The sequence below is a fragment of the Palaemon carinicauda genome, chromosome 16 (assembly GCF_036898095.1).
Source record: "Palaemon carinicauda isolate YSFRI2023 chromosome 16, ASM3689809v2, whole genome shotgun sequence".
NCBI classification, from domain to species: Eukaryota; Metazoa; Arthropoda; class Malacostraca; order Decapoda; family Palaemonidae; genus Palaemon; species Palaemon carinicauda.
This window is the reverse complement of record NC_090740.1, coordinates 132,155,134-132,170,528: the sequence shown is the minus strand read 5'-3', so window position 1 is coordinate 132,170,528 and position 15,395 is coordinate 132,155,134. Positions and strand designations below refer to the sequence as shown.

At 35.7% G+C, this 15,395-nt stretch overlaps 1 protein-coding gene across 1 annotated transcript; it reads left to right on the top strand.

Moving 5' to 3' along the window:
• The first annotated feature begins 129 nt into the window (after nucleotides 1-129).
• LOC137655569 (flagellar attachment zone protein 1-like) lies at nucleotides 130-14,530 on the top strand. Its single transcript, XM_068389469.1, has 2 exons — nucleotides 130-1,447; nucleotides 14,511-14,530. Exons 1-2 carry the CDS (start codon nucleotides 130-132, stop codon nucleotides 14,528-14,530), a joined length of 1,338 nt encoding a protein of 445 aa, XP_068245570.1.
• Nucleotides 14,531-15,395: the final 865 nt, after the last annotated feature.

The window sequence follows — 15,395 nt, the reverse complement described above, 5'->3', positions numbered from 1 at the left end:
TTTTTTTTCTCATTTTAATGCTATATTCCTTAGCCATGGAAGGCATTGAGTAAATCTATACTGTACAAAAATGCTAGATTTATGACTGACAGGATTATTCTCCTAGGATCTTTGACTACTTTTGGCACCATGGCATGGTGCTGGGGAGGAGAGGATTCACATCGAGAAGCAGAAAAATTCTTGGATTTGATGGAACGGGAGGAAATGGAGAGACTGCAACCAGCAGTCTACGGTGGGGCGAATCACGTTGTCGGAGAAAATAGGGAACGCACACAATTGGAGGAAGTATCTCAAAAGGATCTAAGTGAGGAATTAGACGGTGCAGAAGAGGGAATTCAGTTGTTTGATGATTTCCTCGCTAAAATACATCAAGAAACTGAAACGGGAATTGACTTAAAAACCATCTTTGAAGAGGTCAATGGCAAAGAGGCAGAAGAAATTGAGTTATCTACGGACAACATAGCCATATCAGCTTTAAATGCAGATTTAGATAGAGCCAATAAGAAAATTAAGGGTCTTATGGCAAGTCTAGAGAAAGCTGAAAGTCAAAACGATGAACTTCGAGAGGAGCTTTCGGCCAAGACATTTGTTCAGGTAGGAGAAATTGAGGTATGTAATAACATCGCTAACTTAGCTTTAATAGATGATTTAGAAAGAGCCAATAAGAATATTGAGTCTTTTATGGTTAGTCTAGAAAAAGCTGAAGTTCGAAACGATAAAATTCGTGATGAGCTTTTGACCAAAGTGGCTGTAGAAAAGGAATTAGAAAATGCCCATGAGGAAATTCGGATGCTCGAGAAGAGGCTGGAAAGAGTAACAGGAGATCTGAAGACAGCCAACGAGAAACTTCTGGAAAAGAGGGACTTGGAGGAATACGTCGAAAGTGCTGATAATGAGATCCGAACACTCTGGGGTGAACTGGACAGTGTTAAGGCTGAAAACAAGAGACTGAAGACCGAAAACGTTGGTCAAAAGGCAGCTTTAGAAAGTGAACTTAATGCTACAATCGAGGAGGTCTACAGAATAGGAACTAAATTGGATACTGTCCTGGATGAGAACACCAAATTGAAGACTGAACTATTAATTAAGAAAGACGTGGTGTGCGGTCTGGAAATGGCTGAGGAGGAACTGGAAAAACTCTGGAAAGAAATTGCTGGTGTTAAAGCAGAGAATAGACGACTGAAGAGAGACCTCTCAGAGGAGAGAGCCACAAAAAATATGTTGGTGAAGGCCGACGAGAAGAATAAAACACTGGAAGAAGAAATTAGGAATCTAACTTCGGTGGGAGACGAATTTGCAATTTATAAGGAAAAGTATCAAGATATGATGGAAAGAAACATGAAGCTGGAGATGGAATTAAACCATAAGAATTACGCTATTAACCAACTTGTAGACGGTCTCTCTCAAACACACCCCGAGTTGAAGGAATTATATCATGAAATTTCTGGTGAGCAGACTGGGGATTTAATATGGGATAGCCAGTTGAATAGATTCGCCCTTCAAGAGACGAGAAGGCAGGGCTGGAAAAAAACTAAAAAGGAATTATATCCCAACGCAAAATATGAAAAAACTGGGGATTATATCCCAAAAAAAAAAAAAAAAAAAAAAAAAAAAAAAAAAAAAAAAAATGGTGATTGTAATATCGCCACCAAAAAAAATGGTGATTATAATATCGCCACAAAAAAAAAAGAAAAAAAAAATGGGGAGTATAGTATCCCCACCAAAAAAAAAAAAATGGTGATTATAGTATCGCCACCAAAAAAAAATATTTATAGGAAAAAGGGAATCAAATTTTTGTTTAATTTTATTGGGAAAGGAACTTTTTTTTTCTGTTTAGTTTTGTTTGGAAAGGAATAATCTTTTTGTTAAGTTTTGTGCTTCACCCATTCTGGACAGATTCAGGACATCAGTTTCACTGGAAAGGACACCTGAAACTATTCGGCTTGAAGGGCGCTTGGATGGACTGCCCCCAGCTTAAAGGATGCAAGGCTTAACTATCCAGCTTGAACGATGCTTTGAATAACCTGGAGGACAACAGGATCTGCAGAGGGAAGGAACCTAGCTGATTCTAGTATGCTGTGTACCTTGATGGACGAGTACAAGACGTTTGTCAAGTGTACAAATGGTCGGATATCTAGATCTATTCCTTTGGATACCAACCTTCGGGTGGTTCTGGGGGAATAATCTAGAAGACTGGCTATGCAGAGGGATGAAGCTGGGATTCTTCTAGTATGCAGACAAGTTCTCGGAAGTTGAACCAAGACATCTTTGGCTGGGAAGAGAAGCTGCATCTTTTGGAGGTAGGCATTCATGGTTAGGTGGGCAGCATCAGTCCAAATTATTAGGAACTCGCAGCTGTGGAGCATCAAATAGCAGGAGCAGAAGATAGTAACAGCTAACAAAAGTTAGCAGCAGTAGCAGAACCAGCAGCAATGGAAAAGCAACAGTTAGCAGTAGCTAGCAGCAGCCGCAGCTGAAGTTAGCAGCAGCATGCAGCAGACGTTAGCAGAAGCAGCTAGCAGCAGCTAGGAGCAACAGCAAGCAGCATGTGCTAGCAGCAGCAGCTTGCAGCAGCAACAGTTGCAGTAGTGAGTGGCTGCAGCAGGAGCAAGCAGCAGCTGCAGCAGGCTACAGCAGCAGCACCAGCTAGCAAAAGCAGCAGCAGCTACCAAAGGTAGCAGCAGCTGCAGCTAGCAAAAGCAGCTGAAGCAGCAGAGAGCTGCAGCAGCAGCAGAGAGCTGCAGCAGCAGCAGCCGCAAGCAAGAGCAGCAGTAGCAGCAGCAAGCAGCAGCACTAGCAACGGCAGCTAGCAGTAGCAAGTAGCAGCAGCTAGTAGCAGAAAGCAACAGCATGCAGCAGCTAGCAATAGTAGAGACTGCAGCTAGCAGCAGCAGTGATTAGCAGCTACAATTGATAGTAGCTAACAGCATCAGTTATGAGCGAAAAGTCTACAAACAGCTGGGGGTCGTGAAAATACAGCAGGAACAGAAGCAGCCAGAAAAAAAAAGGTGATTATAATATCGCCACCAAAAAAAAGAAAAAAAAATGGTGATTATAATATCGCCACCAAAAAAAAAAAGGAAAAAAAGGTGATTATAATATCGCCACCAAAAAAAAAAAAAAAAAAAAAAAAAGGTGATTATAATATCGCCACCAAAAAAAAAAAAGAAAAAAAAGGTGATTATAATATCGCCACCCAAAAAAAAGGTGATTATAATATCGCCACCAAAAAAAAAAAGAAAAAAAATAAAGGTGATTATAATATCGCCACCGAAAAAAAAAAAAAAAAATGGTGATTATAATATCGCCACCAAAAAAAAAAAAGGTGATTATAATATCGCCACCAAAAAAAAAAAGAAAAAAAAAAATGGTGATTATAATATCGCCACCAAAAAAAAAATGGTGATTATAATATCGCCACCAAAAAAAAAAAGAAAAAAATAAAGGTGATTATAAAATCGCCGCAAAAAAAAAAAAAAAAAAAAGAATGGTGATTATAATATCGCCACCAAAAAAAAAAGAAAAAAAGGTGATTATAATATCGCCACCAAAAAAAAAGAAAGAAAAAAAAAAGGTGATTATAATATCGCCACCAAAAAAAAATGGTGATTATAATATCGCCACCAAAAAAAAAAGAAAAAAATAAAGGTGATTATAATATCGCCACCAAAAAAAAAGAAAAAAAAATGGTGATTATAATGTCGCCACCAAAAAAAAAAAAAAAAAAAAAAAGTGAATATACTGTAATATCGCCACCAAAAAAAAAATGGTGATTATAATATCGCCATCAGAAAAAAAATGGTGATTATAATATCGCCATCAGAAAAAAAAAATGGTGATTATAATATCGCCATCAGAAAAAAAAATGGTGATTATAATATCGCCATCAGAAAAAAATGGTGATTATAATATCTCCACCAAAAAAAAAAAAAAAAAAAGAACAAAATAAAGGTGATTATAATATCGCCACCAAAAAAAAGAAAAAATGGTGATTATAATATCGCCATTAGAAAAAAAAATGGTGATTATAATATCGCCATCAGGAAAAAAAATGGTGATTATAATATCGCCATCAGAAAAAAAATGGTGATTATAATATCGCCATCAGAAAAAAGAACAAAATAAAGGTGATTATAATATCGCCACCAAAAAAAAAAAAAAAGAAAAAATGGTGATTATAATATCGCCATCAGGAAAAAAAATGGTGATTATAATATCGCCATCCCCCCAAAAAAAAAAATTGGTGATTATACTATAGCCACCAAAAAAAAAAAAAATTGGTGATTATAATATCGCCAACCCCACAAAAAAATGGTGATTATATCACCACTAAAATAAAATGGTGATTATATCGCCAACAAAAAAAAAAAATATTTAAAGATGGTGATTATAATATCGCCACCAATAAAAAAACAAAAACAAATGGTGATTATAATATCGCCACCAATAAAAAAAAAATGGTGATTATAATATCGCCACCAGAAAAAAAAAAGAACGGAGCAGCAGCAAGAGGAAAAGAAGGAGGAAGAGAAGCACCAAAAAAGAGAAAAAAAAATACAGAAACCCCCCAAAAAAAAGGAACAGCAGCAAGAGGAGGAAGAGAAGGAGGAAGAGAAGGAGGAAGAGAAGCAGCAAAAAAAAAAAAAGAACCTGAAAAAAAATACAAAAAAAAAAAAAAAAAAAAAAAAAAAAGGAGCAGCAGCAAGAGGAGGAAGAGAAGGAAGAAGAGAAGCAGCAAAAAAAAAAAAAAAAAACATAAAAGACCTAAAAAAAAATATTAAAACCAAAAAAAAAAAAAAAAACAATGAGCAGCAGCAAGAGGAGGAAGAGAAGGAGGAAGAGAAGCAGCTAAAAAAAAAAAACTAAAAAAATATACAAAAACCATAAAAAAAAGGAGCAGCAGCAAGAGGAGGAAGAGAAGGAGGAAGAGAAGCAGCAAAGAAAAAAAAAGAAAAAAACTAAATAAAAATACAAAAACCAAAAAAAAAAAAAAAACAAGGAGCAGCAGCAAGAGGAGGAAGAGAAGGAGGAAGAGAAGCAGCAAAAAAGACAAAAAACCTAAAAAAGATACATAAACCAAAAAAAAAAAAAAGAAAAAAAAAGGAACAACAGCAAGAGGAGAAAGAGAAGGAGGTAGAGAAGCCGCAAAAAAAAAAAATCCTAAAAAAAAATACGAAAACCAAAAGAAAAAAACAAACAAAGAGGAGGAAGAGAAGCAGCAAGAAAAAAAAAACAAAAAACCTAAAAAAATTAAAAAAAAACAAAAAAAAAAAATAGCAACAGCAAGAGGAGGAAGAAAAAGAGGAAGAGAAGCAGCAAATAAAAAAAAAACAACAACAACAAAACCTAAAAACAATACAAAAACCAAATAAAATAAAAAACAAGGAGCAGCAGCAAGAGGAGGAAGAAGAAAACGAACAATGTTTTCACGAGGAAATATCCTTGGATATAGTGGTACAGGCCTACTTTATACGATAAAATACTGACTCAGTTGGAACGATCAAGTAGCTGAACTATGGGAATGGACAGAAAAAGGAACTTTGTTTTGAGGAAGAAATATCCTTTGATGCTGCGGTACAAGCCTACATTATAGGATAAAGTACTGCCTCAGTTGGAAGGATCAAGTACTTGGACTATGGAAGATGGACAGAAAAAGGAACTTTGTTTTGAGGAGGAAATATCCCTTGATGTAGTGGTACAGGCCTACATTATAGGATAAAGTACTGGCCCAGTTGGAAGGATGAAGTAGTTGGACTATGGAAGATGGACAGAAAAAGGAACTTTGTTTTGAGGAGGAAATATCCTTTGATGTAGTGGTACAAGCCTACATTATAGGATAAAGTACTGGCTCAGTTGGAAGGATCAAGTAGTTGGACTATGGGACATGGACAGAAAAAGGAACTTTGTTTTGAGGAGGAAATATCCTTTGATGTAGTGGTACAAGCCTACATTATAGGATAAAGTATTCTCTCAGTTGAAAGGATCAAGTACTTGGACTATGGAAGATGGACAGAAAAAGGAACTTTGTTTTGAAGAGGATATATCCTTTGATGTAGTGGTACAGGCCTACATTATAGGATAAAGTACTGTCTCAGTTGGAACGATCAAGTACTTGGACTATGGAAGATGGACAGAAAAAGGAACTTTTTTTTTGAGGAGGAAATATCCTTTGATGTAGTGGTACAGGCCTACATTATAGGATAAAGTACTGTCTCAGTTGGAAGGATCAAGTACTTGGACTATGGAAAATGGACAGAAAAAGGAACTTTGTTTTGAGGAGGAAATATCCTTTGATGTAGTGGTACAGGCCTACATTATAGGATAAAGTACTGTCTCAGTTGGAATGATCAAGTACTTGGACTATGGAAGATGGAGAGAAAAAGGAACTTTGTTTAGAAGAGGAAATATCCTTTGATGTAGTGGTACAGGCCTACATTATAGGATAAAGTACTGTCTCAGTTGGAAGGATCAAGTAGTTGGACTATGGAAGATGGACATAAAAAGGAACTTTGTTTTAAGGAGGAAATATCCTTTGATGTAGAGGTACACGCCTACATTATAGGATAAAGTACTGTCTCAGTTAGAAGGATCAAGTAGTTGGACTATGGAAGATGGACAGAAAAAGGAACTTTGTTTTAAGGAGGAAATATCCTTTGATGTAGTGGTACATGCCTACATTAAAGAATAAAGTACTGTCTCAGTTGGAAGGATCAAGTAGTTGGACTATGGAAGATGAACAGAAAAAAGGAACTTTGTTTTTAGGAGGAAATATCCTTTGATGTAGTGGTACATGCCTGTATTATAGGATAAAGTACTGTCTCAGTTGGAAGGATCAAGTAGTTGGACTATGGAAGATGGACATAAAAAGGAACTTTGTTTTGAGGAAGAAATATCTTTTGATGTAGTGGTACAAGCCTACATTATAGGATAAAGTACGGTCTCAGTTGGAAGGATCAAGTAGTTGGACTATGGAAGATGGACATAAAAAGGAACTTTGTTTTAAGGAGGAAATATCCTTTGATGTAGAGGTACAGGCCTACATTATAGGATAAAGTACTGTCTCAGTTAGAAGGATCAAGTAGTTGGACTATGGAAGATGGACAGAAAAAGGAACTTTGTTTTAAGGAGGAAATATCCTTTGATGTAGTGGTACATGCCTACATTAAAGAATAAAGTACTGTCTCAGTTGGAAGGATCAAGTAGTTGGACTATGGAAGATGAACAGAAAAAAGGAACTTTGTTTTTAGGAGGAAATATCCTTTGATGTAGTGGTACATGCCTGTATTATAGGATAAAGTACTGTCTCAGTTGGAAGGATCAAGTAGTTGGACTATGGAAGATGGACATAAAAAGGAACTTTGTTTTAAGGAGGAAATATCCTTTGATGTAGTAGTAATTGCCTACATTATAGGATAAAGTACTGTCTCAGTTGGAAGGATCAAGTATTTGGACTATGGAAGATGGACATAAAAAGGAAATTTTGTTTTGAGGAGGAAATATCCTTTGATGTAGAGGTACAGGCCTACATTATAGGATAAAGTACTGTCTCAGTTGGAAGGATCCAGTAGTTGGACTATGGAAGATGGACAGAAAAAGGAACTTTGTTTTAAGGAGGATATATCCTTTGATGTAGTGGTACATGCCTACATTAAAGAATAAAGTACTGTCTCAGTTGGAAGGATCAAGTAGTTGGACTATGGAAGATGAACAGAAAAAAGGAACTTTGTTTTTAGGAGGAAATATCCTTTGATGTAGTGGTACATGCCTGTATTATAGGATAAAGTACTGTCTCAGTTGGAAGGATCAAGTAGTTGGACTATAGAAGATGCACAGAAAAGGGAACTTTGTTTTGAGGAGGAAATATCCTTTGATGTAGTGGTACAAGGCTAAATTATAGGATAAAGTACTGGCTCAGTTAGAAGGATGAAGTAGTTGGACCATAGAAGATGAAGAGAAAAAGGAACTATATTTAGAGGAAGAAATATCCTTTGATGTAGAAGTACAAGGCTACATTATAGGATAAAGTACTGTCTCAGTTGGAAGGATCAAGTAGTTGGACTATGGAAGATGGACAGAAAAAGGAACTTTGTTTTGAGGAGGAAATATCCTTTGATGTAGTGGTACAGGCCTACATTATAGGATAAAGTACGGTCTCAGATGGAAGGATCAAGTAGTTGGACTATAGAAGATGCACAGAAAAGGGAACTTTGTTTTGAGGAGGAAATATCCTTTGATGTAGTGGTACAAGGCTAAATTATAGGATAAAGTACTGGCTCAGTTAGAAGGATGAAGTAGTTGGACCATAGAAGATGAAGAGAAAAAGGAACTATATTTAGAGGAAGAAATATCCTTTGATGTAGAAGTACAAGGCTACATTATAGGATAAAGTACTGTCTCAGTTGGAAGGATCAAGTAGTTGGACTATGGAAGATGGACAGAAAAAGGAACTTTGTTTTGAGGAGGAAATATCCTTTGATGTAGTGGTACAGGCCTACATTATAGGATAAAGTACTGTCTCAGTTGGAAGCATCAAGTATTTGGACTATGGAAGATGGACAGAAAAGGGAACTTTGTTCTGAGGAGGAAATATCCTTTGATGTAGAGGTACAAGGCTACATTATAGGATAAAGTACTGGTTCAGTCGGAAGGATCAAGTAGTTGGACTATGGAAGATGGACAGAAAAAGGAACTTTGTTTTAAGGAGGAAATATCCTTCAATGTAGAGGTACAAGGCTATATTATAGGATAAAGTACTGTCTCAGTTAGAAGGATCAAGTAGTTGGAGTATGGAAGATGGACATAAAAAGGAACTTTGTTTTGAGGAGGAAATATCCTTTGATGTAGAGGTACAAGGCTACATTATAGGATAAAGTACTGTCTTAGTTGGAAGGATCAAGTAGTTGGACAATAGAAGATGAAAAGAAAAAGGAACTTTGTTTAGCGGATGAAATATCCTTTGATGTAGAGGTACAAGGCTACATTATAGGATAAAGTACTGGCTCAGTTAGAAGGATCATGTAGTTGGCCCATAAAAGATGAAAATAAAAAGGAACATTGTTTTGAGGAGGAAATATCCTTTGATGTAGAGGTACAAGGATACATTATAGGATAAAGTACTGGCTCAGTTAGAAGGATGAAGTAGTTGGACCATAGAAGATGAAGAGAAAAAGGAACTTTGTTTTGAGGAGGAAATATCCTTTGAGGTAGAGGTACAAGGCTACATTATAGGATAAAGTACTGGCTCAGTTAGAAGGATCGTGTAGTTGGCCCATAAAAGATGAAAATGAAAAGGAACATTGTTTTGAGGAGGAAATATCCTTTGATGTAGAGGTACAAGGCTACATTATAGGATAAAGTACTGTCTCAGTTGGAAGGATGAAGTAGTTGGACCATAGAAGATGAAGAGAAAAAGGAACTTTGTTTTGAGGAGGAAATATCCTTTGAGGTAGAGGTACAAGGCTACATTATAGGATAAAGTACTGGCTCAGTTAGAAGGATCGTGTAGTTGGCCCATAAAAGATGAAAATGAAAAGGAACATTGTTTAGCGGAGGAAATATCCTTTGATGTAGAGGTACAAGGCTACATTATAGGATAAAGTACTGTCTCAGTTGGAAGGATCAAGTATTTGGACGATGGAAGATGGACAGAAAAAGGAACTTTGTTTTGAAGAGGAAATATCCTTTGATGTAGAGGTACAAGGCAACATTATAGGATAAAGTACTGGTTCAGTCGGAAGGATCAAGTAGTTGGACTATGGAAGATGGACAGAAAAAGGAACTTTGTTTTAAGGAAGAAATATCCTTCAATGTAGAGGTACGAGGCTACATTATGGGATAAAGTACTGGCTCAGTTAGAAGGATCAAGTAGTTGGACTATGGAAGATGTACAGAAAAAGGAACTTTGTTTTGAGGAGGAAATATCCTTTGATGTAGAGGTACAAGGCTACATTATAGGATAAAGTACTGTCTCAGCTGGAAGGATCAAGTAGTTGGACCTTAGAAGATGAAAAGAAAAAGGAACTTTGTTTAGCGGAGGAAATATCCTTTGATGTAGAGGTACAAGGCTACATTATAGGATAAAGTACTGGCTCAGTTAGAAGGATCATGTAGTTGGCCCATAAAAGATGAAAATAAAAGGAACTTTGTTTAGCGGAGGAAATATCCTTTGATGTAGAGGTACAAGGCTACATTATAGGATAAAGTACTGGCTCAGTTAGAAAGATCATGTAGTTGGCCCATAAAAGATGAAAAGAAAAAGGAACTTTGTTTAGCGGAGGAAATATCCTTTGATGTAGAGGTACAAGGCTACATTATAGGATAAAGTACTGTCTCAGTTGGAAGGATCAAGTAGTTGGACCATAAAAGATGAAGAGAAAAATGAACTTTGTTTAGCGGAGGAAATATCCTTTGATGTAGAGGTACAAGGCTACATTATAGGATAAAGTACTGGCTCAGTTGGAAGGATCAGGTAGTTGAACCATAAAAGATGAAAATAAAAAGGAACATTGTTTTGAGGAGGAAATATCCTTTGATGTAGAGGTACAAGGCTACATTATAGGATAAAGTACTGGCTCAGTTAGAAGGATGAAGTAGTTGGACCATAGAAGATGAAGAGAAAAAGGAACTTTGTTTTGAGGAGGAAATATCCTTTGATGTAGAGGTACAAGGCTACATTATAGGATAAAGTACTGGCTCAGTTGGAAGGATCAAGTAATTGGACCATAGAAGATGAAAAGAAAAAGGAACTTTGTTTAGCAGAGGAAATATCCTTTGATGTAGAGGTACAAGGCTACATTATAGGATAAAGTACTGGCTCAGTTAGAAGGATCATGTAGTTGGCCCATAAAAGATGAAAATAAAAAGGATCATTGTTTTGAGGAGGAAATATCCTTTGATGTAGAGGTACAAGGCTACATTATAGGATAAAGTACTGTCTCAGTTGGATGGATCAAGTAGTTGGACCATAGAAGATGAAGAGAAAAAGGAACTTTGTTTTGAGGAGGAAATATCCTTTGATATAGAGTTACAAGGCTACATTATAGGATAAAGTACTGGCTCAGTTAGAAGGGTCAAGTAGTTGGACCATAAAAGATGAAGAGAAAAAGGAACTTTGTTCCGAGGAGGGAATATCCTTTGATGTAGAGGTACACGGCTACATTATAGGATAAAGTACTGGCTCAGTTAGAAGGGTCAAGTAGTTGGACCATAAAAGATGAAAATAAAAAGGAACATTGTTTTGAGGAGGAGGAAATATCCTTTGATGTAGAGGTACAAGGCTACATTATAGGATAAAGTACTGGCTCAGTTAGAAGGGTCAAGTAGTTGGACCATAAAAGATGAAAATAAAAAGGAACATTGTTTTGAGGAGGAAATATCCTTTGATGTAGAGGTACAAGGCTACATTATAGGATAAAGTACTGGCTCAGTTAGAAGGATGAAGTAGTTGGACCATAGAAGATGAAGAGAAAAAGGAACTTTGTTTTGAGGAGGAAATATCCTTTGATGTAGAGGTACAAGGCTACATTATAGGATAAAGTACTGGCTCAGTTGGAAGGATCAAGTAATTGGACCATAGAAGATGAAAAGAAAAAGGAACTTTGTTTAGCAGAGGAAATATCCTTTGATGTAGAGGTACAAGGCTACATTATAGGATAAAGTACCGGCTCAGTTAGAAGGATCATGTAGTTGGCCCATAAAAGATGAAAATAAAAAGGATCATTGTTTTGAGGAGGAAATATCCTTTGATGTAGAGGTACAAGGCTACATTATAGGATAAAGTACTGTCTCAGTTGGATGGATCAAGTAGTTGGACCATAGAAGATGAAGAGAAAAAGGAACTTTGTTTTGAGGAGGAAATATCCTTTGATATAGAGGTACAAGGCTACATTATAGGATAAAGTACTGGCTCAGTTAGAAGGGTCAAGTAGTTGGACCATAAAAGATGAAGAGAAAAAGGAACTTTGTTCCGAGGAGGGAATATCCTTTGATGTAGAGGTACACGACTACATTATAGGATAAAGTACTGTCTCAGTTGGAAGGATCAAGTAGTTGGACCATAGAAGATGAAGAGAAAAAGGAACTTTGTTTCGAGGAGGAAATATCCTTTGATGTAGAGGTACATGCCTACATTATAGGATAAAGTTCTGTATCAGTTTGAAAGATCAAGTAGTTGGACTATGGAAGATGGAGAGAAAAAGGAACTTTATTTTGAGGAGGAAATATCCTTTGATGTAGTGGTACAGGCCTACATTATAGGATAAAGTACAGTCTCAGTTGGAAGGATCATGTAGTTGGACCATAAAAGATGAAGAGAAAAAGGAACTATGTTTTGAGGAGGAAATATCCTTTGATGTAGAGGTACAAGGCTACATTATAGGATAAAGTACAGTCTCAGTTGGAAGGATCATGTAGTTGGACCATAGAAGATAAAGAGAAAAAGGAACTTTGTTTAGAGGAGGAAATATCCTTTGATGTAGAGGTACATGGCTACATTATAAGATAATTTACGGACTCAGTTGGAAGGATCAAGTAGTTGGACTATGGAAGATGGACAGAAAACGGAACTTTTTTTAGAGGAGGAAATATCCTTTGATGTAATGGTACAGGCCTACTTTATAAGATAAAGTACAATATCACTTGGAAGGATCATGTAGTTGGACAATAGAAGATGAAAAGAAAAAGGAACTTTGTTTAGAGGAGCAAATATCCTTTGATGTAGAGGTTCAAGGCTACATTATAGGATAAAGTACTGGCTCAGTTAGAAGGATCAATTAGTTGGACCATATATATATATATATATATATATATATATATATATATATATATATATATATATATATATATATATATATATATATATATATATATATATATACAGTGTTTGCCTAAGAATATCATACTTAGAAAATAATGACGTCTTTTAAAAGATAAAATTTTTTCTATCATTATCTATTACTTGGTTCATTAATGTCTTTAGGAAGTTTCGTCTTTTGAGATTTACTTAGGATTCCGTTAGCCCCAACTTGTGAAGGTTTAAATGCTCAGTCACACTGATATAAGTGACTTGAAGTTCTCACTTCTGATTTTATAATTCTTATTGAGTCTATAGGTCTAGAAATAAAATCAAGTAAGTACAGTATACTACACAGAGACTGTGGAGAAATTTCACAAATCATACTTAATGGCCAGATAGACACCCTTTATAAGTTACAAGATTTGATGCAAATATTTATTGTTGCTACCTGACGTATCCCCATGCCCTAGTATGTTATAAAGCCATGACTACAGAGCAGTATTATTATTATTATTATTATTATTATTATTATTATTATTATTATTATTATTATTATTATTATTATTATTATTATTATTATTATTGTAGAATCTGCACATTATAGCTGTGGGATTAATATGTCTGACCCTATTATAGACTTCCGTTCATAAAGTGAAATTAAATAAAGGTACTATTAATTATAGTTTTATTAGCGAATATAACCCACCACCTGGCTTATTTACTTATTTATTTATCATTATTTTTTTCTCCCTGAATAAACCCCAAGAGAGATTAGAACTATACTGTATAGGAAACGTTGACTATAACCTGAGATTTGGCTTATAATGATTTATTGCAAGTTTAGAAACCACGACCCTATCTAACATTTGCTTTATACACAAAACGACTTAAGCAAAATCAAATAATAACTTTGAATTCATAACCCAAATGCATAAATTGTTATCAGTAGACAACAGGACTAAGCTTAAATTATTTTCCCTCTTGACGCCCTCTTTCCCACTCAGTTCCAGTAGTCACGGTGTTCATAGGGATTAGATCTACATTAACGTAATTTTATTTTTTCTGAAATATTATTGTAGCACGATTGTTTTAACGATCTAATATTTTTTCAATAATAAAATTTTTCATAAGTTACCCAACTTTGTTTCATACATACACATGTTTACAAAGTGAAATATAAGATTTATTACTAAGTGACGAGTTATGGTCAACGCTTGTCAAATGCAAAAATAAATATCACCAGTCTGGGTACATACTAGACACGAGAATCCCCTCCCCCTGTATTAGTAAAGAAAGAAAGGAATGAGAGAGAGAGAGAGAGAGAGAGAGAGAGAGAGAGAGAGAGAGAGAGAGAGAGAGAGAGAGATTTCAACACCAGACCAAAGAAAGCCTGTTGCTGTTTTGCTGGATAACCGGGGGACGTCAGTGACAGGATACTATCTTTCTATCCTGCCTGTCTCGGAACCCCAAACCGAGAGATAGTCCTGATTCGGAAGACACCTAAGAGGAAGGATCCTCAACGGAGTCGATTTCTTAGGGCTTGACCCGAACCAGGACTCTCGGAAAACCCGAGTCTCTTTACTTTAGGTTATCCAGGACGATTCATTTATCACTGCCATTACTGGTCAAAAAATCTTCTCCATCTAATTAGACTCAAACATTTTATGCAAAGATTATAGATTTCTTAATAAATTCATAATTTTTTATAAAATTTTAGCAAATAAATCAGTATTTTGATAGACAAGGAGAGGCACCCGATGAGATGCTACTGCTACGGAGTTATTTGGTTCTGTGATGGCAAGATTTGACATTGGAACCCTCTCTGGTTATAGCTCATTTTAAATTTGCCTAATTTTTGAGTTAACATATTATGAATCTCTCGATTAACTTTTAAAGGCCAAGACTGAATAACAATATTTTTATTTGAATATGATTTGAATAAAAAATAGTTTATTTGTAAAATCATTGATTAAAACTTTTGTGTTAATGTACTGTACAAAAGATCAAAAGAATATAACTAAAAGGAGAGAGTTGACTCAAGCGGCCGACCCTAACCATAGAAGATAAAGAGAAAAAGGAACTTTGTTTTGAGGAGGAAATATCCTTTGATGTAGAGGTACAAGGCTACATTATAGGATAAAGTACTGGCTAAGTTAGAAGGATCAAGTAGTTGGACCATAGAAGATGAAGAGAAATAGGAACTTTGTTTTGAGGAGGAAATATACTTTGATGTAGAGGTACAAGGCTACATTATAGGATAAAGTACTTTCTCAGTTGGAAGGATCAAGTAGTTGGACCATAGAAGATGAAGAGAAATAGGAACTTTGTTTTGAGGAGGAAATATACTTTGATGTAGAGGTACAAGGCTACATTATAGGATAAAGTACTTTCTCAGTTGGAAGGATCAAGTAGTTGGACCATAGAAGATGAAGAGAAATAGGAACTTTGTTTTGAGGAGGAAATATACTTTGATGTAGAGGTACAAGGCTACATTATAGGATAAAGTACTTTCTCAGTTGGAAGGATCAAGTAGTTGGACCATAGAAGATGAAGAGAAAAAGGAACTTCGTTTTGAGGAGGAAATATCCTTTGATGTAGAGGT